At 45.1% G+C, this 27,878-nt stretch overlaps 1 protein-coding gene across 1 annotated transcript in view; it reads right to left on the bottom strand.

Annotated features, from left to right (window-relative positions):
• Positions 1-27,878, bottom strand: part of limch1b (LIM and calponin homology domains 1b) — a 265,697-nt gene that overhangs the window by 152,701 nt on the left and 85,118 nt on the right. The window contains exon 2 of the mRNA XM_079391189.1: positions 10,671-10,741. Within this exon, the coding sequence (XP_079247315.1) occupies positions 10,671-10,741 (71 nt within the window). The remainder of the gene's footprint in view (positions 1-10,670; positions 10,742-27,878) is intronic.

The raw sequence follows: 27,878 nt of genomic DNA, 5'->3' as shown, positions 1-27,878 counted from the left end.
TTCAAGTCGAGCTATAATTGTAGGAGAGAAAAGTGTTTGAGGATAGATCTGGAAAGTCTTACAGGGATCAGACACAAGGGCTTCCGTATAACAGACCCACAGAAATCACGCTAAGGACATTAATGTAAAAGATCATACATCATGCTTTTATAACAGTCTTGACCTGAGCACTTCAACTGTACCAACTGAAAACAAACTTGGTCAGAATTACAACTGTATGTTAGCGTGTGTGTGTGTGTGTGTCTGTGTGTGTGTGTGTATACAGGGTCCTAACTTCCTGTTGTCCTGAGAAGGTTATGGGCCTCATCTATGTTTTGTCTGATCTAACCTTCAGCACATTACACACACACACACCTTTGTTTTTGTGAATTGTGGGGACATTCCATAGGTGTAATGGTTTTTATACAAACCGTATTTTCTATCACCCTACACCTAAACCTACCCCTTACAGGAAACTTTGTGCATTTTTATTTTCTCAAAAAAGCTAATTCTGTATGATTTATTAGCCTTTTGAAATATGGGGGCATGGGTAGATGTCCTCATAAATCACCTTCTCCTTGTAATAACTATATTATACCCATGTCATTATACAAATTTGTTTCCTCATATGTCACAAAAACACGCACGCACGCACATACACACACACATACCCACACCACAGCAATGCATCTCAATGATGCCTCTATTGTTTTATAATACAATTATATTGCCCTTGAGCAAGGCACCGAACCCCCAACTGCTCCCCGGGCGCTGCAGCATAAATGGCTGCCCACTGCTCCGGGTGTATGTTCACGGTGTGTGTGTGTGTTCACTGCTGTGTGTGTGCACGTTGGATGGGTTAAATGCAGAGCACGAATTCCGAGTATGGGTCACCATACTTGGCTGAATGTCACTTCACTTCACTCACTTTTTATCATGAAGTGTAATAACCACAATAGCCTCTCATGAAGCAATCATGACAAAAAGCATACCCAAGTGCATATGAACTGGCCATGAGTCCAGCATTACTAGTCAAGTTTTTGTTGACTAGTATACTTCCATCTATATTTCCATCTAAAACAAACTGTATATATCAGCATTACGAATTAATTTATTGGGTGACAAATTGGACAATGTCATTCTAGGCATAGGTTAAGCAAATGGTCGCCTATGTCACGATCCAGCTGGTGTGCCCTGGTTGGCCACCAGATGTCACTGTCTTTGTTTGAGCACATGGGTTTGTTGTGGTTTGTGCCATGTGTTTCCCTGGTCTATTGTCTAACCCCGCCCTCTTGTTATCTCGTTATTGGTTTAGTGAATTCACCTGTTCCTGCTCGTTTGTGTCCCTATTTATGTTCCTGGTGTTTGCAGTTCTGTTCGGCCACGTTGTTACATGTTGTGTACGGTCAGTCGTGTGTGTTCCTGATTCTTGTTTCTGCCATGCTCTGTTTTCCCCCTCGGGGTAGTTTGTTTCTGTTTTGTTCCTTTTATGCTTAAAGTATCATCATTTCCCTGCGCTTGAGTTCTCGCCTCTTCTCTCTGTTCGTGTCATGACAGAACGTGGCCGACTTCTGAGAACTCAGCAGGGAATGGACTCTCACCATCCGCCAGCCTCTAACGTGAGGAACCCCGCCTACCAACGCATCCTCCAGGTTTGGCTCCTGCTCTCCATCCGTCAGAGGGGCACTGACGTGAGGAGGTTGGCCCTCAGGTTTTGTGATGCAGCGGAGGGTCTGGGATACAATGATGAGGCTCTCAAGGACCTCTTCAACAGGGCCCTTGAGGAGCCCCTCAATGAGTGGTGGATGAGGGGGCTGGACCACCTGAACTTTGGGGAGTTCGTGGAGGTTTTGGCACGTTTCCCAGCGGGAGTGGCTTTTGTGCCTCGGGCGGTGCCCGCTCACAGCGCTTCCGAGGCGGCGGTGCCCGCTCACAGCGCTTCCGAGGCGGCGGTGCCCGCTCACAGCGCTTCCGAGGCGGCCGAGGAGGCCGCAGCTGCGCCCCCAGTGGAGGCTGATTATGCCACGGCATCCCGCTCCTGGAGACGGAGGAGGAGGCGAAGGAAGGCTTCCTCCGTCTCACAATGCCAGGAGGCCATCCAGGAGCTCACTGCTGGCCAGGAGGCTGTTCCTGAACAGCGAAAGCTCCTCGCCCTGCCGGCGCCACCCGAGCTCCTCGCCCTGCCGGCGCCACCCAGGCTCCTCGCCCTGCCAGCTCCACCCAGGCTCCTCGCCCTGCCGGCTCCACCCGAGCTCCTCGCCCTGCCGGCTCCACCCGAACTCTTTGCCCGGCCGGCTCCACCTGAGCTCCCTGCCCTGCCAGAGCCACCCAGACTCAAGCTCCTTGCTCTGCCGGCACCACCCAAGCGTCCAGTCATGTCGAGGCCATCTTGGTTGCTTGCCAAGCTGCTGACTCTGTCCAGGCCTTCGGACGCATTAGTGCCTGCTTGGTTTGTCCCTCCGGCCCCACCCTGGCCGTGCGCTGGGGTTCCTGTTAGGCTGGAGCCCCCCCGGTCCATCCTTCCGGATCCGCCCTGGCCTTTTGCTCGGCCTTGGTCTTCAGGCTCCCTGCCGCTACATGGGCCAGGCCCACCATCCCTCCCCCTGATCTGCCTCTATCCCTCCTCCCTCCTTGACATTTGTTTTTGTGTTTCTCAGGTGGAGCATCTGGAAGCTGCTCCTTTGATGGGGGGGTAGTGTCACGATCCAGCTGGTGTGCCCTGGTTGGCCACCAGATGTCACTGTCTTTGTTTGAGCACATGGGTTTGTTGTGGTTTGTGCCATGTGTTTCCCCGGTCTATTGTCTAACCCCGCCCTCTTGTTATCTCGTTATTGGTTTAGTGAATTCACCAGTTCCTGCTCGTTTGTGTCCCTATTTATGTTCCTGGTGTTTGCAGTTCTGTTCGGCCACGTTGTTACATGTTGTGTACGGTCAGTCGTGTGTGTTCCTGATTCTTGTTTCTGCCATGCTCTGTTTTCCCCCTCGGGGTAGTTTGTTTCTGTTTTGTTCCTTTTATGCTTAAAGTATCATCATTTCCCTGCGCTTGAGTTCTCGCCTCTTCTCTCTGTTCGTGTCATGACAGCCTAGGGTGCCACCAGCTGGGAGGGGCACCAATGAACATCTCCAGTATTTTAGCAAGATTTCACCACATTTAAGCAGCTGAAAATTAGCATTACACGATTCTACTAAAAAGCAGCTGTAGTGAGACAACAATGCAATTATACAGCACCAGTCAGTTCAGTGTTGGTTCAGTCCAGTTAAATAACTGTGTAAAGTTCATAATGGGATACTGTTGTAATATTGAGAAAAAGAAAGTACACTGAAACAAATCCAATTAATGACCAGTGTGCAGATTTGGGAAACTGTGTACTTAAAAACTGCAAAACATTCATTGCCAAATGTAAGATATTCTAAAACACACTTTACTGATGTTTCTATGACAACCAATGTGGACGTGCAACTACAGAAAGAAAAAAAAATCTAGATAAACTGTAAAAAAATAACTTCCATATGTACATGTACACTATCGTGTCAAAATTTTGGAATAAGATTTTGTTTTTGAAGGAAGTCTCTTCACTCACCAAGGCTGCATTTTTTTTATATATATATTGTGACACCTGTCCCGGGAGCCTATCAGCGTCGCCCTGGCAACGAAGGAGAGTCACCTGCTCCTCATCATGGCGGGCTGATCGGACCCAGCTGCCGCGGCTTAGGGGAGCTCTACAAAAGCCGCGAGAGAGCAGAAGCTGAGGAGGAATGCCTCCTGCAAGTCAAGCCGCTAATGTGTGTTTCTTTTGTGACTTCCAGACAGTTCTGGCTAACTGCACAGCCCGCCACCAGCACCAGGACACTTTGCACGCCACACTGAGGATCGAGGGACGCGAGCACCAGAGGAGAAGAGGAAACCACGCACCGACGGCACCTATTCACTTGCACTTTTATTCTTCATTATTGAATAAACACACCCTCCGGGGACTTCACCTCACTTTGTTCGGTTGTGTGATTCTTCAGTCCGCCACACTGGTGGAGGATGCGGGCATAAAGCTGAAGAATCACCGCCGCTCACACCCCATCAAGTTGATTTGTTTTTATTTATTTTTTTCCTGTTTTATGGAACACATGGCGGCTCGGCAAGGAGAGACCGAGGGGGAGACTTCGCCAGAGAGCAAAGGGAGGACGAGCACCTTAAACATTGCTGGGCTCAAGTGAGGGTGGTTGAAGGCGAGGAGGCGCAACCACCCCCCCATCCGACCCCCCACTTCATAGTGCAAGACGGCCTGCTCTACTGTGTCGCTCAGCGGAGAGGGGAGGTAGTAAAACTGTTGGTAGTCCCAAGAGGAAAAGTGGAGACGATCCTGGAGCTCGCCCATTCCCATCCCATGGCTGGCCACCTGGGGACGGCAAATACCAGCCAACGGATCCGGGACCGTTTCCACTGGCCAGGACTGGACGGTGATGTGAAGAGGTTCTGTCAAGCCTGCCCGGAATGCCAACGCACCTCCCCTCGACGTCCACCCCCCTCTCCGCTCATACCATTACCTATTATTGGGGTCCCCTTTGAGCGAATCGGGATGGACCTGGTAGGGCCTTTGCCTAAGTCAGCCCGGGGACATGAACACATCCTGGTCATCGTCGACTATGCCACCCGGTATCCTGAGGCCATACCCCTGCGGAAAGCCACCACCAAAGCCATCGCAAAGGAGTTATTCCTGCTCTGCAGCCGGGTAGGCATACCGAAGGAGATATTGACCGACCAGGGCACGCCATTCATGTCCCGGATGATGAAGGACCTCTGTCGCCTCCTCCAGGTGCAACAGATCCGCACCTCAATCTACCATCCACAGACCGATGGGCTAGTGGAAAGGTTCAACCAAACCTTAAAACAGATGCTCCGCCGAGTGGCGGCGGACGACCGGAGGGACTGGGACCAGATGATACCGTATGTGCTCTTCGGGATTCTCCACCGGATTCACCCCATTTGAATTGCTGTTCGGGCGGCAGCCCAGGGGCTTGCTCGATGTCGCCCGAGAGGCCTGGGAGCAGCAGCCCACCGCCCATCGGTCCACGATCGAGCACGTGAGAGAGATGAGGGAGCGGATCGAGCGCGTCATGCCCCTAGTCCGGGAACAGCTGGCCAAAGCCCAAGAAGCTCAACGTCGGAACTACGATCGTGCGGCCCAGCCACGGGAGTTTCAAGTTGAAGACTATGTTCTGGCACTAGTACCATCATCAGCCTGTAAGTTCCTGGCCAAGTGGCAAGGGCCATATGTTGTGACCGAAAAGATCGGCCCCGTCACCTATAGGGTCCGCCAGCCGGGGCGAAGGAAAGAGACACAGATTTACCACATCAACCTGCTGAAACGATGGGTTGGAACAGGGCCCCAGCTGTCGGCCCTTGCCACGTCGACTCCCGTGGTTGTAGATATGAGTCCCCACCTGTCGGCCGCCCAGAAGACGGAGCTTCACCAGCTGGTCGGTCAATTCGCGGATGTGTTCTCTCCTCTCCCCGGGCGAACTCAAGTCCTCACCCACGACATCCGTACTCCCACCGGAACCGTCGTAAGGCAAAGGCCCTACCGTCTCCCGGAGGCCCGGAGACAGGCTGTCGAGGAGGAAGTTCAGGAGATGCTGAAGTTAGGAGTAATTGAGCCCTCCCGCAGTCCCTGGTGTAGTCCCATCGTCATGGTCCCTAAACCAGATGGCACCCTCCGGTTTTGCAACGACTTCCGCCGCCTGAACGAGGTCTCTGAGTTCGACAGCTATCCGATGCCACGCGTCGATGAACTCCTGGATCGGCTGGGGAGAGCCCGGTATATTTCCACGCTCGACCTCACTCAAAGGTTATTGGCAGGTCCCCCTGACCGACCAGGCCAGACCCAAGACAGTCTTCTCCACCCCAAGCAGCCACTGGCAATACCGGGTTCTCCCCTTTGGGCTGCACGGGGCACCCGCCACATTCCAGCGTATGATGGACATCCTGCTGAGGCCCCATCAGGAATATGCAGCCGCCTACATCGACGACGTGGTAATCCACTCAGAGACCTGGGAGGACCACCTGGAGCGGCTCCGGAGGGTGCTTGGGGAACTGCGGCAGGCTGGGCTCACCGCCAACCCCAGGAAATGTCATCTGGCCCTACCAGAAACCAGGTACCTGGGTTACGTAGTCGGCCGGGGTCTCGTTCGCCCACAAGAAGACAAGGTGGCCGCTATCCGCAACGCTTCCCGACCATCCACGAAAAAGCAGGTACGGGCCTTTTTGGGGTTGGCGGGGTACTACAGATGTTTTATTCCTAACTTCTCCTCCTTAGCCACCCCATTGACAGATCTGACCAAGAAAGGGCGGCCGGAGATGGTGAGCTGGGGAGAAGCAGAAGACGAGGCGTTCCAGAAGATCAAGGCTGCCCTCACGTCTGAACCGATACTCCGTGCCCCCGACTTTAACCGCCCTTTCTTGTTGCAGACGGACGCCTCTGACACCGGGCTGGGAGCCGTTCTCTCGCAGGTGCAGGACGGTGAGGAACACCCAGTGGTCTACATCAGCCGAAAGCTGTCCCCCTCCGAACAACGCTACGCAGCGGTCGAGAAGGAGGCGCTGGCAGTCAAGTGGGCAGTCCTGGAGCTAAAATACTATCTTCTAGGACGGGCCTTCACTCTGGTCACCGACCACGCTCCCCTACAATGGATGGCTCGGGCCAAGGACACGAACGCAAGGGTGACTCGGTGGTTCCTGGCGCTCCAGGACTTCCGCTTTGACGTGCGACATCGGGCCGGCGCCGCCCACGCCAATGCAGATGGACTCTCCCGCTTGGGGACAGCTTTCTCAGGTCTGTCAATGAGACTTCCTCCTCCAGCCCCATCCTCCCCCTTAGCCCGAGGGACCTGGCAACGAAGGAGAGTCACCTGCTCCTCATCACGGCGGGCTGATCGGACCCAGCTGCCACGGCTTAGGGGAGCTCTACAAAAGCCGCGAGAGAGCAGAAGCCGAGGAGGAATGCCTCCTACAAGTCAAGCCGCTAACGTGTGTTTCTTTTGTGACTTCCAGACAGCTCTGGCTAACCGCACAGCCCGCCACCAGCACCAGGACACTTTGCACGCCACGCTGAGGATCGAGGGACGCGAGCACCAGAGGAGAAGAGGAAACCACGCACCGACGGCACTTATTCACTTGCACTTTTATTCTTCATTATTGAATAAACACACCCTCCGGGGACTTCACCTCACTTTGTTCGGTTGTGTGATTATTCAGCCCACCACAATATATATATACAGCAACACAGTAATTGTATTAATAATATTTCAAATAACTGCTTTATATTCAAATACTGAATATTTTAAAATGTGCTGTATTCTGTAATGGCCAGGGTGAATCATTTATTATAAAAAAAAATTTATCTGTTTTTGTTGTCAATTACTTGTATCTGTGTATTCCCTTTGCCGGAAAAGCTTATTTTCTCCACAGCAAGGCCTTCTGTTAACAGGCTATGATTCATTATTTGCTTTTCTGTGTAAAACAGTAAGAATGTGATGAAAAAACTGACCTCAATAGAGTTCCTCAAAAACATCAAGTATCGAAAACTGACCCTTCACAGTATACTGAAGATGTTTGGTTGCTTTTTGGCAGTGCTTACAACAATAAAACAAGGTTGTGTGTGTGTGTGTGGAAGGAGGAACATCTATTTTTGCATGTTTGTGACGGATAATGACAACATTGTGATTACCCGATCATTATTTAGTAAGTGTTTAATGAAACAGGACAGATTTGAAGTGTTCAGTTAAACACCCCCTAAAACGTCCAAAATAAGCACTGCTTTTAACAATTAGTCTAATAGTAACCAACACTTTTAAAAACCACCCATCAAAGTTCCTACATTACTCCCTCTGTTCTACTGATGACAGGTTTGTCACTGTTGGAGGATAAAGCTTTACAAATTTCAGGACATGCTAGTTGTATTTCTGCAATTAAAATAATTTATGTTGTAACAAAACCAACACAAGAAGACACATTTAGAAACACTTTAGTCTGTAAATTAAGCACCATACATGAAAAAGGATTTTGAGTGTGCAGAAAGAGCATCTGATTTGTTTCCAAGAGAAACATCATCTCCTCTCTCTCCACATACACAAGTACAGAATACAGTATCAAATCATAACTAATGAAGTTACTTTATGCATTCTCAATGTGGCCACAAGGAGTCCTATATATACTGTATGTATATATATATATATATATATATATATATATATATATATATATATATATATATATATATATATACATATATATATATATATAATAGGAGTACTTATACAGCAGGCTTTTGTATAAATTGTCTTCTTTTATGGTCAGTTTTCTCTTTCAGCTTTTAGCAAGTTGGTTATGTCAGCATGTTTATAGTCAGCTAACATAAAGGTATAGCCTGCCATAAAGCATAATGCTAAAGATGCCAAATTGCCAAAAAATTTGACTATGTTTATAGTGTGTGCTTTTTATGATGTTTTTATTTATTTATTTTTTACTTTTACTTGTTTATTTATTTTTTGTCATTTTTTGGGCTGTCTCATTTTAGAGGTCTGGCCCAAAACTTTGATGAGTGCCTTGGACACAGAACCTTGGGTAATTTTTAAATAAATGTGCATTTACAAAATAGACCCAATAATACCCAAAATATTTTAAGCCAACTTTTGATTATTAGTTTCAAGCATTTTTTGGGCATTCATGCAATATTTTATTCATGCAAATACATATTAAATAATTTCTTCCTCTCTGTCCATCCGTGCTTCCGTGTACAGTGGGGGAGTCTATCATTTTAATGGTACGTTTATTTGGACAGTGAGAGACAGAATAACAACAAAAAAATCCAGAAAAACGCATTTCAAAAAAGTTATAAATTGATTTGCATTTTAATGAGTCAAATAAGTATTTGACCCCTTCGCAAAACATGACTTAGTACTTGGTGGCAAAACCCTTGTTGGCAATCACAGAAGTCAGATGTTTCTTGTAGTTGGTCAACAGGTTTGCACACATCTCAGGAGGGATTTTGTCCCACTCCTCTTTGCAGATCCTCTCCAAGTCATTAAGGTTTCGAGGCTGACGTTTGGCAACTTGAACCTTCAGCTCCCTCCACAGATTTTCTATGGGATTATGATCTGGAGATTGGATAGGCCACTTATGCCATATGGCCACTGGCTAGACCTAATTACTTCTTCTTGAGCCACTCCTTTCTTGCCTTGGCCATGTGTTTTGGGTCATTGTCATGCTGGAATACCCTTCCAAGACCCATTTTCAATGCCCTTGCTGGCTTCAATGCCCTGGCCATGCACCGTGCATGGCCCCGTCCATTGTCCCTTTGATGCAGTTTGGTGCAGTTGTGCTGTCCCCTTAGCAGAAAAACACCACCAAAGCATAATGTTTCCAACTCCATGTTTGATGGTGGGGATGGTGTTCTTGGGGTCATAGGCAGCATTCCTCGTCCTCCAAACACAGCGAGTTGAGTTGATGCCAAAGAGCTCGATTTTGATCTCATCTGGCCACAACACTTTCACCCAGTTCTCCTCTGGATCATTGGAAAACTTCAGACAGGCCTGAACATGTGCTTTCTTGAGCAGGGGGACCTTGAGGGCGCTGCAGGATTTCAGTCCTTCATGGCGTAATGTGTTACCAATTGTTTTCTTGGTGACTATGGTCCCATCTGCCTTGAGATCATTGACAAGATCCTCCCAAGTAGTTCTGGGCTGATTCCTCACCGTTCTCATGATCACTGAAACTCCATGAGGTGAGATCTTGCATGGAGCCCCAGACCGAGGGAGATTGACAGTTATTTTGTGTTTCTTCCATTTGCGAATAATCGCACCAACTGATGTCACCGTCTTATAGCCCATTCCAGCCTTGTGTAGGTCTACAATCTTGTCCCTGACATCCTTGGACAGCTCTTTGGTCTTGGCCATGGTGGAGTGTTTGGAATCTGATTGATTGATTGATTGATTGATTGCTTCTGTGGACAGGTTGTCTTTTATACAGGTAACAAACTGCGATTAGGAGCACTCCCTTTAAGAGAGTGCTCTTAATCTCAGCTCCTTACCTGTATAAAAGACACCTGGGAGCCAGAAATCTTGCTGATTGATAGGGGATCAAATACTTATTTGACTCATTAAGATGCAAATCAATTTATAACTTTTTTGAAATGCGTTTTTCTGGATTTTTTTGTTGTTGTTATTCGGTCTCTCACTGTTCAAATAAACCTACCATTAAAATTATAGATTGATTATTTCTTTGTCAGTGGGCAAACATACAAAATCAGAAGGGGGATCAAATATTTTTTTCCCCCACTGTATACTGTATATTGCTAAGCCATCAACAAAAACTAAACATAAAATAGCTATAAATGTGGGTGTTTTTCTTCAAAGCAACTTGTGCAAATCCACCAAAAACATATTTTCTTCTTTTTTTTACAAACACAATGTATATGATTTATGATAACATGTGTTAAAAATGTAGCTAATGTAAATGTTATGAATCAGAAAATTAATTTACAAATCTACAAATGAATCTTTAAATAGGGTAAGAAGAATGTAAGAAATTATTAGGTTGATTTGGGTCAGGAACAGATTTCAAGAAGACCTATCCTTAGGCCCAGTCCTGATTTATTTTTATTGTACAGAGAAAAAAAAAGCAGCTTAGGAGAGTTACTCACTCGCAGAGTAAGATGCCGTTGTCGAGTCCACCTCTGAAGTCACTGTCAGTAAAACTCCTGCCGGTCACTACCTGCAACATATTCACAAATGTTCAGCACACATCAGTGTGACTATAACACTTGATTTTACTCAAATTTGCAAGTTTTTTTAAAAGCACTGGTGTGCAGTTTTCAGCATTGATTACAGTATTTCTCAGAATAATTTAATTTTTTAAAATTTAAGATGAAAATCAGCACGACAGGAAATGACCTTCTATGACAGCACAAATCAAAGCTTATTCCACTGGTTATTTCAGACCACTACAGGAGAAAGAGATAAATAAATAGTTTCCCTCTCTCTTTCTGACAAGTCAAAGTGCCTAAGCAGCCGTCATCCTGGCTAAATCTCTTTCTCAGGCGAGTATCCGTACTAATTATTCCTGACATTTGGGATTTACCTTCTGTGTTGTTTGTGCTTTCCTCTCTCAAGGGCAAGAGGCATATGCAGATTACATATTCACAGTTTTTTAGTGCTGTAAGTATTACATATTAAAGCAGATCATTTATTTTAATAAATTTTTACAATACTTTCTTAAAATAGCTTAGACCAGCTAAATACTTGTATGTGAGTTCAAAAAGAACTACTTGGGTGGAGATTAGCTGGAGTTACACACTTGAGTCATATGATTTGAGATGAAAACAAATACACCTATATAAAAATATTGAATAATATTTTTCGCAAAGAAACTGTTAACGTAAACAAAAAGTAAACACTCTAACCAACAGTGCACTCACTAATCTAGTCTAGGCTGACTGAATCAGATTTTCTCAAATAGAGACCAGGTAATGGTAATGCTTCATTTACACAGTGAATATGCTATAATATGACATACTGGCCATTATATTTTTTCATATACTCTTCAGTTTCATTGTTTAACAGTTCTGTCTAATAATTTATTAGAGAATTTGTGCTCAAGTCCGCTTCCAACATTCATATCCAGACAAAATGGCGCCGCTGATGGCAGCTATTGTGCGTTGCTCCTCAGTGTTTGTATTGTTTTTGTTTGTTTTTCCTGTTTTTTGTTTTTCAAATAAGATCAGCTTTACCAGGGATGATCTGCTGAACATTCGGCAGAACACACCACAAAATCTTCTACCGGTTTTTGATTTTTCGGACGTTTTGCTGGACATTGTAGTTGGCGGAGCCGTAGCTCTGGTCAAACGCTACAGGAGGCGCAGACGGGGAAAGAGAGCCGGCGCGCTCGTGAAACTTCGTCAGCGTGGATTTAGAACGGCGTTACCTAGCATCCATCTGGCGAATCTCCGCTCTCTACCCAACAAAACGGACGAACTCCTTCTGCTCTCCCGGACAAACAAGGACTTTTCTAACTCTGCTGCTCTATGTTTCATGGAAACCTGGTTGAATGGCGACATACCGGACAGCGCGATCCATCTGCCTAATTACCAGCTGATAAGAGCAGATCGGGACACAGAATCAACGGGGAAATCGTGCGGCGGCGGGACATGCTTTTACATCAATGAGAGGTGGTGTACAGATGTAACTGTGTTAAAGAAGATGTGCTGTTCAGATCTAGAAACGCTCTTCATTAACTGCAAGCCGTTCTATTCGCCGCGGGAGTTCTGCTCGTTCATTCTCGTGAGTGTTTACATTCCACCGCAAGCGCACGTGAGCACAGCTCTACAGAAACTCGCTGATCTGATCACAGAGAGTGAACAACAACACCCGGACTCTGTTTTAATCATTCTCGGGGACTTTAATAAAGAAAATCTCTCCCGTGAACTGCCAAAATACAGACAGCATGTTACATGTCCCACCAGAGACAGTAATATATTGGATCACTGTTACACAACAATAAAGGACGCATATTACTCGGTTCCACGAGCAGCTTTAGGACTCGCTGATCACTGTTTGGTTCATCTTATTCCATCCTACAGGCAGAAACTTAAGTCTGCGAAGCCTGTATTAAGATCTGTTAAAAGATGGACTAACGAAACAGAGCGGGATTTACAAGCCTGTTTCGACCTGACTGATTGGTCTGTTTTTGAAGCTGCGGCAAATGACCTGGACGAGCTCACAGAGACTGTAACATCTTATATCAGTTTCTGTGAGGACATGTGCATTCCTACCAGGACTCATCTATTCTACAACAATGACAAACCATGGTTCACTGCCAAACTCAGACAGCTCCGTCAGGCCAAAGAAGATGCTCACAGAAAGGGGAATAAAGTCTTGTACAAACAGGCCAAATACACACTGGAAAAGGAGATCAGAGCGGCAAAGAGGAATTATTCTGACAAGCTCAGGAACAAATTCTCTTCCAGCGATCCGGCTTCAGTGTGGCTAGGATTAAAGGACATCACCAGCTACAAAACACCACCCCCCAGCACTCTGGAGAATCAACACCTGGCAGACGACTTAAACGAGTTCTTTTTGTTGTTTTGAACGATCACCCCACACCCGCCCAGAACACCCCTCCACACAACCATTCACACCTCCAGCAACCCCTCTCTCCCCCACACCTACAATTCAAATCAGCGAAGACGATGTGTGCCAGGTCTTCAGGAAGAACAAAAGAAGGAAAGCACCTGGTCCAGATGGTGTGTCACCAGCCTGCCTAAAAATCTGTGCTGAGCAGCTGGCCCCCATCTTCACACAGATCTTCAATAGATCACTGGAGCTGTGTGAAGTCCCCTCATGCTTCAAACGCTCCACCACCATCCCCGTCCCAAAGAAACACAAAATTACTGGACTTAATGACTACAGACCTGTGGCACTAACGTCTGTAGCCATGAAATCATTCGAAAGACTGGTTCTGGCTCATCTGAAGGACATCACTGGACCCTTACTGGACCCCCTGCAGTTTGCCTACAGAGCAAACAGGTCTGTGGATGATGCAGTCAACATGGGACTACACTTCATCCTGCAGCATCTGGACAGACCAGGGACTTATGTGAGGATCCTGTTTGTGGACTTCAGCTCTGCTTTTAACACCATTATCCCGGAAACCCTACAAAATAAACTAACTCAGCTCTCCGTCCCCACCTCCGTCTGCCAGTGGATCAACAGCTTCCTGACAGACAGACAGCAGTTAGTAAAGCTTGGCAAATTCACATCCAGCACTCGAACCATCAGCACTGGAGCTCCTCAGGGCTGCGTACTCTCCCCACTGCTCTTCTCCCTCTACACCAACGACTGCACATCTAAAGACCCCTCTGTCAAGCTCCTGAAGTTCGCAGACGACACCACACTGATCGGCCTCATCCAGGATGGTGACAAGTCTGCTTACAGACAGGAGGTTAAGGAGCTGGCTGTCTGGTGCAGTCTCAACAACCTGGAGCTTAACACGCTCAAAACTGTGGAGATGATCGTGGACTTCAGGAGAAACCCCCCTGCTCTCCCCCCACTCACCATCATGAACAGCACCGTGACTGCAGTGGAGTCATTCAGATTCCTGGGCACCACCATCTCTCAGGACCTGAAGTGGGATATTCGCATTGACTCCATTGTCAGGAAGGCCCAGCAGAGGTTGTACTTTCTTCGCCAACTGAGGAAGTTCAACCTGCCACAGGACTTACTGAAACAGTTCTACTCTGCCATCATTGAATCCATCCTCTGCACCTCAATAACTGTCTGGTTCAGCTCAGCTACCAAATCTGACCTCAGAAGACTACGGAGGGTAGTCCGGACTGCTGAGCGAATCATTGGTACAACTCTCCCCACTCTCCAAGAACTGTACTTATCCAGAGTGAGCAAAAAGGCTGGTAAAATCACTCTGGACCCCTCACATCCAGCACACAACCTCTTTGAACTTTTACCATCTGGTCGACGCTACAGAGCTCTGAGCACCAGAACGACCAGACACAGGAACAGTTTCTTCCCTCAGTCAATACATCTCATGAACACTCAATAAATAAACGTAGAACACACAACTAATACATTATCCATTCACCACACTCACTTATTTTATTTTATTTTCTCATTTCTAATTTGCACATACTTGACCTGTACATACATAGTCGCCTATATTATATATTATATATTGTGTTTTTTTTTTTTTTTTTTGCTGCTTTGTACATTGGTTATTGGCTATTTCCTGTTATTTTGTTTCATTACCTGTGTCCTGTCCTGTTACTGTCCTTCTGTTGCACTGTGGAGCTTCTGTCACTATAACAAATTCCTTGTGTGTGTAAACATACTTGGCCAATAAAGCTCATTCTGATTCTGATTCTGATTCATCGGCAGACATGGATAACTAAATCATATCAACTGATATATCTGCTTTTGAGAAACATCAGCCAAGTCAAGATCATTTCACCTTTATTTATATAGCACTTTGTATAACCCGAATTCCGGAAATGTTGGGACGTTTTTTTAAATTTGAATAAAATTAAAACTAAAAGAATTTCTAATCACATGAGCCAATATTTTATTCACAAAGCCAACATAACAAATGTTTAAATATAAATTTTACAATTTAATGCACAAAGCATGAGCTGAGCTCATTTCAAATTTGATGCCTGCTTACAGGTCTCAAAATAGTTGGGACGGGGGCATGTTTACCATGGTGTAGCATCTCCTCTTCTTTTCAAAACACTCCCTCTGGGCATCAAGGTTATGAGGTTCTGGAGTTTTGGTGTTGGAATTTGGTCCCATTCTTGCCTGATATAGGTTTCCAGCTGCTGAAGAGTTCGTGGTCGTCTTTGATGTATTTTTTTTTAATGATGCGCCAAATGGTGAAAGATCTGGACTGCAGGCAGGCCAATCCAGCACCCGGAGTTTTCTACTATGAAGCCATGCTGTTGTAATAGCTGCAGTATGTGGTTTTGCATTGTCCTGCTGAAATACACAAGGCCTTCCCTGAAATAAATGTCGTCTGGAGGGGAGCATATCTTGCTCTAAAACCTTTATATAGCTTTCAGCATTCATCGTGCCTTCCAAAACATGCAAGCTGCCCATACCGTATGCACTTATGCACCCCCATATCATCAGAGATGCTGGCTGTTGAACTTAACGGTGATAACACGCTGGAAGGTCTCCCTTCTCTTTAGTCCGGAGGACACAGCGTCCATGATTTCCAACAAGAATGTCAAATTTGGACTCGTCTGACTATAGAACACTTTTCCACTTTGAAACAGTCCATTTTAAATGAGTCTTGGCAGATGGCACGACGGATTGTGTTTACCAACAGTGGTTTCTGGAAGTACTCCTGGGCCCATTTAGTAATGTCAATGACAGAATCATGCCGATGAGTGATGCAGTGTCGTCTGAGGGCCCGAAGAGGGCCCTTGTTCCTTATGCAGAGAGATTTCTCCAGTTTCTCTGAATCTTTTGATGATGTTTTGCACTGTAGATGATGAGATTTGCAAAGCCTTTGCGATTTGATGTTGAGGAACATTGTTTTTAACCTGTTAACGTTTACCAGAGCGACGGCGCACTGAAGCGTTTTTTTTCCCCACTAGTTTAATGTTTATGAATGAATTTAACATGAAAGAATGTAATTAATCTTGACAAACTATATATCATTCTGAAGGTCTAAGCCTCAAGCATCGACGACAGATCGCTGTTTTTCGATGGAAAGCTTATAAGGAATGTATTTGCTTCATTTGTGTAAGCAGTCCACATCAAAACAGGCAGCATAAAAAAGCAGTACGTACCAGATTCATTGTAATAACGAGTCACAAACGCATTCCACTGCTGAAATCCCAGTTTAGTTAGAGAGTTAAGGGTCCACAGAACAACATCCCAGCAAGCACTTTTAGTCCAGCGAAACAATAACGTTGTAATAAGGATGAATATCCTTTGTTTACATTTCATTTCTTCAGGAGAGTTATTGTTCGCGTCCGTTATGGAATAAATTACGCTCAAAAACAGCGTCTTGGTGGTAAAAAAACAACACGGTGTTGTAGCATACAGTTTTACAAACAGAATGAGACCGTCCACGGAAAAAAAAAGTCTCATATAAGCGGAATATAGTTTATTTGAATTTGGCGCTCTCTCCTGCCAGCCGTGACGCACGCTGTGACGCAGCTGTCATCTGAGCGAGGCGTAACTTAGCGATCTGCTTTTTACATAAAAAACATTTTTACATTTTTTATATGTGTGTGTGTGTATTGTGTGGGGAATGTGGCCGTATCTGCATGATTATCATATGTATGGATGGACATCAGCTTGTTTATTACCGACTCTATGACGGCTATCATTGTGATTCAATGATAAGCTATTATTGATTATATGGCCCATCTGTATGATTATCATCTGAATGGAAGCACATCAGCGTGTGATTACTGACTATATGACCATGTCTGCCAATATCACTTCATGTCTGGCAATCAGAATACTTCAGTATACATACTATATACAAAGCATTTTTTTCTATTTCTTTTCCTTTTTTATTACTCAAATAATTATTTTTGTATTTTTTAGTGCTCAAATAAATCTGTCTATTATTTTATAGTTGAAAAACTATGCAGAAATATGTATAATGACTAAAATAGTTTGTATAATTCTGCAATCCATTTGGTGGTTATTTTTCCTCAAACAGGGGGGTAGGAGGACTATAAATAGTTTCAGAAAAAATATTGCAGGAATCTCATTTTTCATGGTATCTTCTTCAAATTTGAAATATAAACTCATGAGACATGTGGCTTTCAATCCATTACTTTTCTGGATTGCTCCAGGGCTTATTTCATGTATTTGTATATGAAATAAAAAAACATTCAGTGGAAAAATATTTTTCAAGGCACGTCAGTGTCTATAACTTTTTATCTTTTGGAGCATTATCAACTCAGGATGATGGATAGTAAAGCATAGAGTGTCTTCTTTCCAAAAGATACCTAATTAGTTTGTGTAGCACACTTTGCCAGGAACTGTTACCATTTTCATTTAGGTAGGTTATTTTCACCTGTGAGGGCCACAATGGGGGGCGAAGGTTAACAGGTTAATGATTATGCTCTCCAGTTTCGCACCCTAGCAGCAGCCAGCAGATGGAACGAGCGTTCTCTATTGACAGCCTGTCGTCAGGGGTTGGAACCCAAACTCTGGTTGCAGCTGGCCGCCTATGACGACATTTGTGGACTCGAGAGCCTGATACAGCTTTCCATCCGATCCACATCACATATGAAATCCTGTCTTGAGGAACAAGCTTTAACCCCCGGTTATAATTCACTCCTCTGCCACCCACTCAGCCAGTACCCTCCAGAACCAGCCAGCGAACCCATGCAAATCGATCATGCCCGTCTGCCCATCCAGGAACGACAAAGACGAATCTCACTCGGATTATGCTTATACTGTGGTGAACGAGGACATTTCCGGGCAGCTTGCCCCATGCGACGCCCTCGACTCTTGGTGAGTGACATCCAGCCGGTGATACAGAATTTAAAACCGTTGGCCATAGAAGTTCTGCTTACTGCCTCCAACTTCTCTCTTCCAGCCTATGCCCTCCTTGACTCCGGGTCAGCCGGGAACTTTATCTCGGGAGACCTCAGCCGTCGGCTCAACCTCCCCATCGCAATCTCCAAAACAAACTATCAAATACAGTCGGTAACTGGCACCTCCCTCAGTCGTGTGTCAACCGCAGTGCGGTACCTGTCCGCCTGAAAGTGGGTTTGCTGCATGAAAAGGACATTCATCTTCTGGTTCTGGAGGGTTCAACAGCAGATATCATCCTGGGAAGGCCCTGGTTTCCCTGGCTGTTTTCCCAACACTCCCAGACCCAAATCTGTTCCTGTCAAGAAGATTGCGGTAAACACCACCTCCATAGAAAGTCCCCTAGAAACGGTCCATAGATATCCCAGCCTGTTACTCCCACTTCAGCGACGTCTTCTGTCCCCAGAGAGCCTCCCAGTTACCTCCACATCGGCCATGGGACTGTGCAATAGACCTCATACCGGGTGAGGAAAAGTGGGAAAAGTTACTGACTCTCAATCCCCGAGCAGAAGGCCATGGAGGAGTACATTGAGGAGGCGCTCAAGCAAGGTTATATTCGTCCTTCCACATCCCCTGCTGCTTCGAGCTTCTTCTTCGTGGCCAAGAAGGATGGTGGATTATGACCTTGTATAGATTATCGAGCCCTGGATAACATAACGGTTCAATTCCGTTATCCCCTTCCTCTCGTCCCAGCAGCGCTTGAACATCTTCGTGGAGCCACGTATTCTCCAAGTTGGACCTCCGCAGCGCCTACAACCTCATCAGAATACGTGAGGGGGACGAGAGGAAAACGGCTTTTGTGACCTCTACCGGTCACTATGAGTACTTAGTTATGCCCTATTGTCTTGTCAACGCCCCCTCCGTATTCCAAGACTTTATGCATGAGGTTCTCCGGGAGTTTCTTCACAAGTTCGTGCTGGTCTACATTGATGATATTCTCATCTACTCCCGGACCATGGCCGAACATCGTTGCCACGTTGCGGAGGTCCTGACACGCCTGAGAGACTTCCACCTGTTCCTCAAGGTAGAGAAGTGTACGTTCCATCAGTCCTCAGTGCAGTTTTTAGGATACAACATCGACAGCGGTGGCATCCAGATGGACAAGGGGAAGGTGGACGCCATTCGAGGATGGCCCACTCCTGGCACCATTAAGGAAATGCAACGGTTCCTGGGGTTTGCTAACTTTTACCGCCACTTCATCCACGAGTACAGCACCATCACAAGACCTTTGACTAACCTGCTTCGCAACAAACCCAAGTCACTAGTCTGGAACTCCACCGCCACTGAAACCTTCAATCGTCTCAAGGAGGCGTTTACGAACGCTTCAGTACTCGTGCACCCAGACCCCAGTAAACCGTTCATCGTGGAGGTTGAGGCATCCACCTCAGGAGTTGGTGCCATCCTGTCTCAGCAGCAGGGGACACCATCTAAACTCCATCCATGTGCCTTCTTTTCCCGCAAACTCAGCCCGGCAGAGAGAAACTACGATATAGGTAATCGAGAACTCCTCGCCATCAAGCTGGCCCTCGAAGAGTGGAGGCATTGGTTGGAGGGTGCGCAACATCCGTTTACAGTCCTTACTGATCATAAGAATCTCCAGTATCTCAAGGAAGCCAAGAGAATTAACCCTCATCAAGCCCGATGGGCTCTTTGTCACACGCTTCAATTTCACAATTTCCTATCAAGAATGTAAAAGCTGATGCCCTGTCTCAACTCCATGATTCTAAAGAGGAAATTGAAGAAGAACCAGAACCCATCCTACCCGAAAAGATCATAGTAAGTCCCATTCAATGGAATTCCAGCCCGTTCACCACCTCCAATGCTTCCACGGCCACTCCGCCGGGCTGTCCACCCGGTTTGCAGTATATCCCCAGGGCTCAACGCACTTCTCTCATCCATTCTGTACATACATCTCTGGGCACTGGCCACCCAGGGGCCAACAACACCCTCTCGCTGCTGAAAGATTGCTTCTGGTGGCCCAATATGGCTCGAGATGTAAGAAGGTTCGTCCAAGGCTATGTAGAGTGTGCAATGTCCAAGAGTCCACGCCACCTGCCAGAGGGTAAGCTGCTTTCTCTGCCCATTCCGAATCGGCCCTGGTCACACCTAGGAGTAGACTTCGTCACCAATCTGCCTGCCTCCGACAGTAACACTTGTATCCTGGTGATCATTGATCGATTTTCTAAATCATGTCATATTCTTCCACTCAAGGGCCTACCCACAGCCATGGAAACCTCTGAACTGATGTTCAACCATATCTTAAGATATTACGGAATTCCAGAGGATATAGTTTCTGACCGCGGACCTCAATTCATCTCACGAGTATGGAAGGCCTCCTTCAAGCTCCTAGGTGTGACCATAAGTCTGTCCTCTGGTTACCATCCCCAGACAAACAGGAAGGTTGAAAGAAAGATCCAGGAAGTTGGATGATTCCTTCGACCCTTCTGCCACGGCCACCAGGACTCTTGGAACCAGTTCATTGGCTGGGCCAAAACTCCCTGCGCCAACCTGCCACCGGTTTGACTCCGTTCCAGTGCGTACTCGGCTACCAGCCACCCATGTTCCCCCGGTCCGGGGAACCGTCGGATGTTCCATCAGTTGATTACTGGTTCCGAGAGAGCGAGAGGGTCTGAGATGCTGCTCACCATCATCTACAGCGAGCAGTGCGTAGGCACAGAATGACAGCCGACCTTCAATCCGAAGCTCCCCAGTACCAACCTGGACAGAAGGTCTGGCTGTCCACCAGCGACATCAGGATGCGCCTACCCTGCAGAAAATTAAGTCCCAGATTTGTTGGTCCCTTCACCATCACCAAACAAATTAACCCAGTCACCTACCAGCTCCAGCTTCCACCCCAGTACATTCATCCCACATTCCACGTCTCTTTCCTTAAACCTTACAGCGAGCAGTGTGTAGGCGCAGAATGACAGCCGACCTTCAATCCGAAGCTCCCCAGTACCAACCTGGACAGAAGGTCTGGCTGTCCACCAGCGACATCAGGATGCGCCTACCCTGCAGAAAATTAAGTCCCAGATTTGTTGGTCCCTTCACCATCACCAAACAAATTAACCCAGTCACCTACCAGCTCCAGCTTCCACCCCAGTACATTCATCCCACATTCCACGTCTCTTTCCTTAAACCTTACCACTCTCCTGTTTCTCCCCCCACAGAGCCTGGTCCGATGGAGGAGCCCCCTCTCAGGTCAAGGAGATCTTGGACTCCTGACGCCGTTGTAAGAACTGATCTTAATCAGGATACGCACACACACTATTTTCAACACATTCCTGAAGCAAGGATCAAAGCTCGCATTCCAGCGCCCATTGCTCCGAACCCCCTTTTCTGCTGGGACCATAAAACCAGGATATAGCGAAAGAAAAAAATAAAGAACATCTGGATTCCTTTAGAGAAGGGCCACTTTAAGCGCCTGGCTGGTTTCATCATAAATAAAGTCAGACGAAGAAAACTCCCTTTTGTCAATTTTGAAAAAAACCAGAACTCATACTCCCGGATTTTACTTTACATTGGCGCCATAATTCAAAGGCCTTGTTACAGTCGACTCGAACCAAAGACAACTCCCAACTTTCCAAAAGAAGTGACCTTACGACCTCGCGCTATCAGCACCTCCCAGGAATGCGCCTCCAACCACCGAAGAGTGTTCTCGTGACGGCGACCTACCAAGCAGCCACTCCGCGCACTAGCTATCATATCTCTATGCTTGATACTTACCGTCTTGCTTACTTACCTGCTATGTTCCATCCCAAGTGTGTCTTCCAGCGATCCAAAGTCTGTCAGCTCCCGAGTCTCGTCCAGGTCCACCGTGTTGGTGAGGTGTGCAGTTTACTCCTGTTCCATGTCTCCTGATGGGAAAGAGATATTCAAGTTACCATCCCTCTTGAACTCCGAAGAATCCTAGTATCATTACTTACCTGATTATTCCACCGACTCTAGTCTGTCAATAAAACCCGTTTACAGTCTGTGTCCTACTTCTGTAACACTAAGGGCCAGATTTACTAAACAGGGAAAAATTAGTGTTAGAGTAAAATTCCATAAAAGCGCTGAATATTCTGAGGGTGATTTACTAACAAGGTGCACATTAAAGAACACAGACGGAACATCTAATTTCCATAATGATCAGCACAATCTACCAAGGGCAGCGCAAATTATGGCCTGCTTTAAGACATGCTTTTTTGGGCGTTAAATAATGCTGCAAATACCAGTGAATTTGTTAATGATTTTCATAGATTCGTTTTCGCAAATCGTGGATTCTGAATGCGTTGCTACAGATTTCGCTTACGCTTCGCAAATTTTCGTTTGCTGTTTTGGCACAAACCTCTCGTGGGGGCGGGCTTAACAGCGATCCACTCTGATTGGCTAGTGAGCTTTTGATGGACAGCTGCTCTCTGACCTGGAAGTACAGACGTCAGTGGCGCGCATATTGGAAAGCTGCCGCGGTGATTTGTGTGCAATACGTCGTGCCAAAGACTATAGAATACCTAAGACATGTCACTCGTATTGTTTTGAATGGGGAAAAATGCAACGCCCCGCCTTCTGAATGAACGAACCAATCGTTAATCAGTAAAGTCAGCACGTCACTGCAGCTGCCGTTAGAAGTCCCGGTTGCTATAGAAACAGTCAGCGCTCTGAGACGCGCGCTCAGGACTGCGCATGTGCACTGGCTGATCTAGCCTGAGAAATAAGCTTTTTATAACGCTATTTGAGCAAAAGAAACAACATTTATGACACAGTTGTTGTCCGATTTCATTGGTGATTTCAGATATTAAATTTAATCGTAAGCTTAGTGAACCGTTTTGGAGAATTTGATGGTTCCCCATACAAAGAGATAGGAGCTGCACTTGGATGCCTGAGAGGCGTTTCAAAGATGGCCGCCGAGTGACAGGACTTGTCTTAAAGAGACTTTGGTCGTGCTTGGTTTATATTATTATTAAGATGAGCTCTCAGGAGAGACACGGAGCGGCATCATCGTCCTCCTCAGCTTGTCCCACTTAAGAAGCTGAGGAGGACGATGATGCCGCTCCGTGCTTCCAGGTCAGAGAGCAGCTGTCCATCAAAAGCTCACTAGCCAATCAGAGTGGATCGTTGTTAAGCCCGCCTCCACGAGAGGTTTTCAATGTTTTCAAACGAAAATTTGCGAAGCGTAAGCGAAATCTGTAGCAACGCATTCAAAATCCACGATTTGCGAAAACGAATCTATGAAAATCATTAACAAAGAATTAAGCCTATTTGAAGAGCATGTTACATTTGTGCGGCTGAGTAAATTTTTTTCATTTTCATTGTGTTTTTCTTCTTTTGTAATGGCATATTTTTGATCGTTATGTTTGTTTTTATAAAGTTATGTTCATTTTTATAAAGTTATGTTCATTTTTATTGACACAAAAATAATTCCATAATTATGCAGATAATTGCTGTAACAGATTATTGGCCGATACACTGGTGCATCCCTATTTATAAATTTTGCAAAGTTTTTTTGCACCAAAACAGGTATATTTGTAAAAATAAAAAATTTTCATCCCCATTTTTACTCTCTAGGGCTTTTCACACTGCGCTTAATCCCGGGTTATCATCGTTCTAAACACTGCTTTTAACCCCGGGTAAAGAAATGTTTCACACCTGTAATTGTAATTTGTCATTTTTACCTGGGGTTATGAAACCTTGCTCCGGAGCAGGGTTAACGCTGCATTTGCGGTGTTAACCCCACATTGCGGTTCTAAGTTTTGCTGCATTCCAGGCAGGTTTTTAAGCTCGTAAATCACGACTTCAAACCACGACTCACGACTTTGTAGCATTCCAGGCAAGTCACGCCAAACTAATTTCTTTTTTATTTATTTATTTTTTATTTCTTTCATTATTTATTTATTTATTCATCTTTTTGTATTTATTGATCTATTTCTCACCATGTACCACTTGCATAAACACCGCATCCGTAGGGGCTGCCATTGTTGTATCGTGGGCGTGACGTCAGAACGTGGAACTGGGAGTACATCGATCTAGTACGAGTTCACGGGTGGGAAGTCACGGGTTTGACTGCCGTTCCAGTACACTTTCATGGGTAGAAGGTTGGAAAAACGCGGGTTACGGGTTGTCTGGAATGCAGCATTAGTTCAGTGTGAAATAAAGCGGTGTTTGTTTGTTGCTGCTGGACGCTTGGTAACAGACAGCCAATCAGAAATTGAGCAGTGAGGCTCAAGTCACGTCAGTAACAGGAAACACGCGTTGTGTAAACAGCAGAGAAAAGTAAGAAATGGCAAAAGATGGAAAGCGTGATGAAGAGACTGTATTATGTAATTAAAAGTAATTCCAAGAAATATTAACATATTTTGCTCCGTGTTTTCTTAGTTCTTGTATTTTAGTCTTTGTTTTCTTGCCTTTGTGCGTCTCATGAGGCTTAAAATGGCTAAAGACCTACGTGGAGATCTTTTTTATAATAACTGGAAAGACAGAAAAAGCTGCATAAACAGGTTGCCTGCTGTTTGTTCAATCAGTGACGGTGACACCGCAAATATGCAAATAAGAACGTTAACCCGGGCTTTAGGAATGTACAGTGTGAAACGACTGTTAAAGAATACCCAGGATTAAAGGTTAACCCCAGGTATAGTATGAGCAATGTCAAACGTGATTACAGATAACCCGGGATTCCATTTATCCGGTGTTTAGGATGACCCAGGGTTAACAATTTCAAGTGTGAAAAGCCCTTCTGTGAAAAACAGAGAAAGGGGCATTACGTCTTGAAGAAATGAAAGTAAGTGCCCACTGCTGTGTCTGGCTAACTTCACCACACTTTATCCACACCCTACTTTACAGGATGTTGTGTTTTGATACTCGAGTGGCAAATCTTGTGATAGAGCCATATATGTTTGAGCCCAAGTCAGATCCTGAGGCAGAAGAAATTGAAACAAAGCAGCCACAATGACTACAACAGTATGTTTCAGACTTTTGCTTGCTTAATTTCTAATTGCTTTTAAAAATACTTGTATTACAAAAGATGCTGCACAAACAACCTAATAACGCTAAATGCTCATTTGATGTTTATTACAACACACTGTAAGGTTACAAATGAATGTAATTACCTGCCTTGCCTTTTTGAGGAAAAAATGCTTGGTACTGCTGTATCTTTCAAAAAATGTTTAGAATAATTCGCAAAACAGTCCATTATGAAATGTGAAATACAATGGAAAGTCTGTATTCAGTTGCTCAGGCACGTCATTAAAAATAAAATTCAGCCATGCATTTCAAATTTTCAAATCTTTAAAAAGGCTAAGTTTTTTTTGGTGCAATTTCTTTACAACCACTGACAGAAAAACATCTGAGTTTGACTGTCTTGCTTTATATCTTTATCCAAAAGCAGTATTGCTCTTGCGATCAATGGGCAAACATGAACACACCTCCTTGGATTACATAAAACAATAATGCATGTTAAGGGGTGTGTTAAGGAGAAGCGTGGCATCACAATTCTCCAGATTTTAAATCCAGGCATTGGATAGAAAGGAATAATTCATATTTTGAATTGGAGAGTTAGTTTTGAGTTCTGAAACTTGCAGTGTGCTTTTATTATAGAGTAATCTTTTATATGTATAAATATCACAACAGCAATATCCAAAAGGCACAACAGCGCCTACACTTTCTCCGCCGGCTGAAAAGAGCAAGTCTCCCTCCACCCATCCTCACCACATTCTACAGAGGCACCATTGAGAGTGTGCTGACCAGCTGCATCACTGTCTGGTACGGGAACTGCAGTGCTGCTGACCGCAAGACCCTCCAGTGGACAGTGAACACAGCTGCAAAGATCATCAGTGCCCCTCTCCCCTCCATCCTGGACATTTTCCTTACACGATGCTCCAACAGCATCGTGAAGGACTCCGCCCATCCCTCTCACAGTCTCTTCCAGCTCCTACCATCAGGAAGACGGTACCGGAGCATCAGAGCCCGCTCCGCCAGACTGCTCAACAGCTTTTTCCCCCAGGCTGTGAGAGCCCTGAACTCAAACCACCCCGCCCCCCTCTGAAACCCCATGCAAACCCCTACCTGCTGAAACATGGACCCCCTTACCACACCAAAGAAAAATCTGTATGTAACTTTTTTTTTGTGCAATTCGAAGTGTGCTACACACAGGTGAGTGGGCCTGTACAAAACACCTGTAGTGACACACTCTCCTCTATGTGCACTAGACACTTTACACACACTGCTGCGTGTACACAATCCCACAAAAATCCCTCAGCAATATATGTATGTTTACATGCTCACGCACTACAAATCATCCTGCACTTTTCCCCAACCAGCTGCTCGACTCAAAATGTCTCTCTTTGCACATGTACAGTATTTGTGAAGCATTCGTATAGTTTGTATTTTTTATCTTCTATTTTTTAGTTTGTATAGGGTAAATACTTATATATAGTATACTTATAGTTAAATCTGTCAGTAGGTTAGTTGTGTATAGGTTTATAGTGTTTTTTTACTTCATTGTTGTATGTCTGTATTTATGTAGCACCGTGGTCCTGCGAGGCACGACATTTCGTTCCACTGTATGTCCCCACATGTAGCGGAATGACAATAAAGCTCAACTTGAACTTGAACAAGCATTTTGATTAACCTGTCCATTACTGCATTACATCAGGGCTCGCAAAATCGCAAGCCCGACGTCCCGGAGCTATTGTGTTTTCCAGTCGGGCTACCAAAATGTATCACTGCCCTGCCCGACAGGCTACCTTAAAATTCAGGGCAGGGAGTTTAAGGCCTTAAAAAGTTTTAAATACGTTAAATGCTATAAGAAAAGTCTTAATTGTAATTTCAAGAGATCTTACAGTTGGGGGTGGAAAGGCAAGAATCGTGATATGGCTGGAAACTTCAAAAGGCAATTATGTCATTGAATAAATATGAGCGCTGCTTATTTTAAAGTCAAAACAAGGCACGGATGTCGTTGTGAATATATCTCTGAAGGGAACCGACTGTCCTCAGAAACGTATCGTTGACATTTTCATTTAATCTTGCCTATAAAATGCCTGATGAAGCAGCGTTTATGAGTGCGGTGCTGCTTTGTTTACAGCCGTCACCGGAGGAACGGACCGCTTTATTTCAGCGGCCGCTCTTAAAGCGCCACCTCATGGCAGAGAATGAATTTGCATTTAGGAACGGACCGCTTTATTTCAGCGGCCGCTCTTAAAGCGCCACCTCATGGCAGAGAATGAATTTGCATTTCCAAAAAGCCTATCTTTTTTTTATTATTATTGAATGCATGGAAAAAAACAATAACAATAGTCATCGTCAAATCACAACAACAGTCCAGGGTCAAAAAGCCTATCTTATGTTTAAATCGACCCATGTTTTTATGCAGCAAACACATAAGAGTTGTAAATGTGAAAGAAGTTAATGTCCCACATGAAAAAATACTATAGTAATTTATAGTAAATAAATACTATAGTGTTTTTGAACCATATTATAGTAAAGTATTTAATTTGTTGTGGTAATTCTATAGATGCTGTGGTAATATAACAACTATAGTAATATAAACAAATTACTTTACCCAATACTGTACTAAGTTTTCTACAACTATAGGGTATACTACAATACACTAGTATTCTTTAGTTTTTACTACAGTAAACTGTAAAGTATACAGTTTATATGTTCACTATAGTTAATACTACAGTATGCTGTACCATTTATTAAAGTATTGTAAATACTATAATATATACAGTATAATACACTTTACTATAGCATGGTTCAAAAACACAATAGTATTTATTATAAATTACTATAGTATTTTTTAATGT

Source organism: Barbus barbus (genome assembly GCF_936440315.1).
Source record: "Barbus barbus genome assembly, chromosome: 33".
Classification (NCBI taxonomy): Eukaryota; Metazoa; Chordata; class Actinopteri; order Cypriniformes; family Cyprinidae; genus Barbus; species Barbus barbus.
The sequence above is the reverse complement of the archived record's forward strand: the minus strand, read 5'-3'. Positions and strand labels throughout refer to the sequence as shown.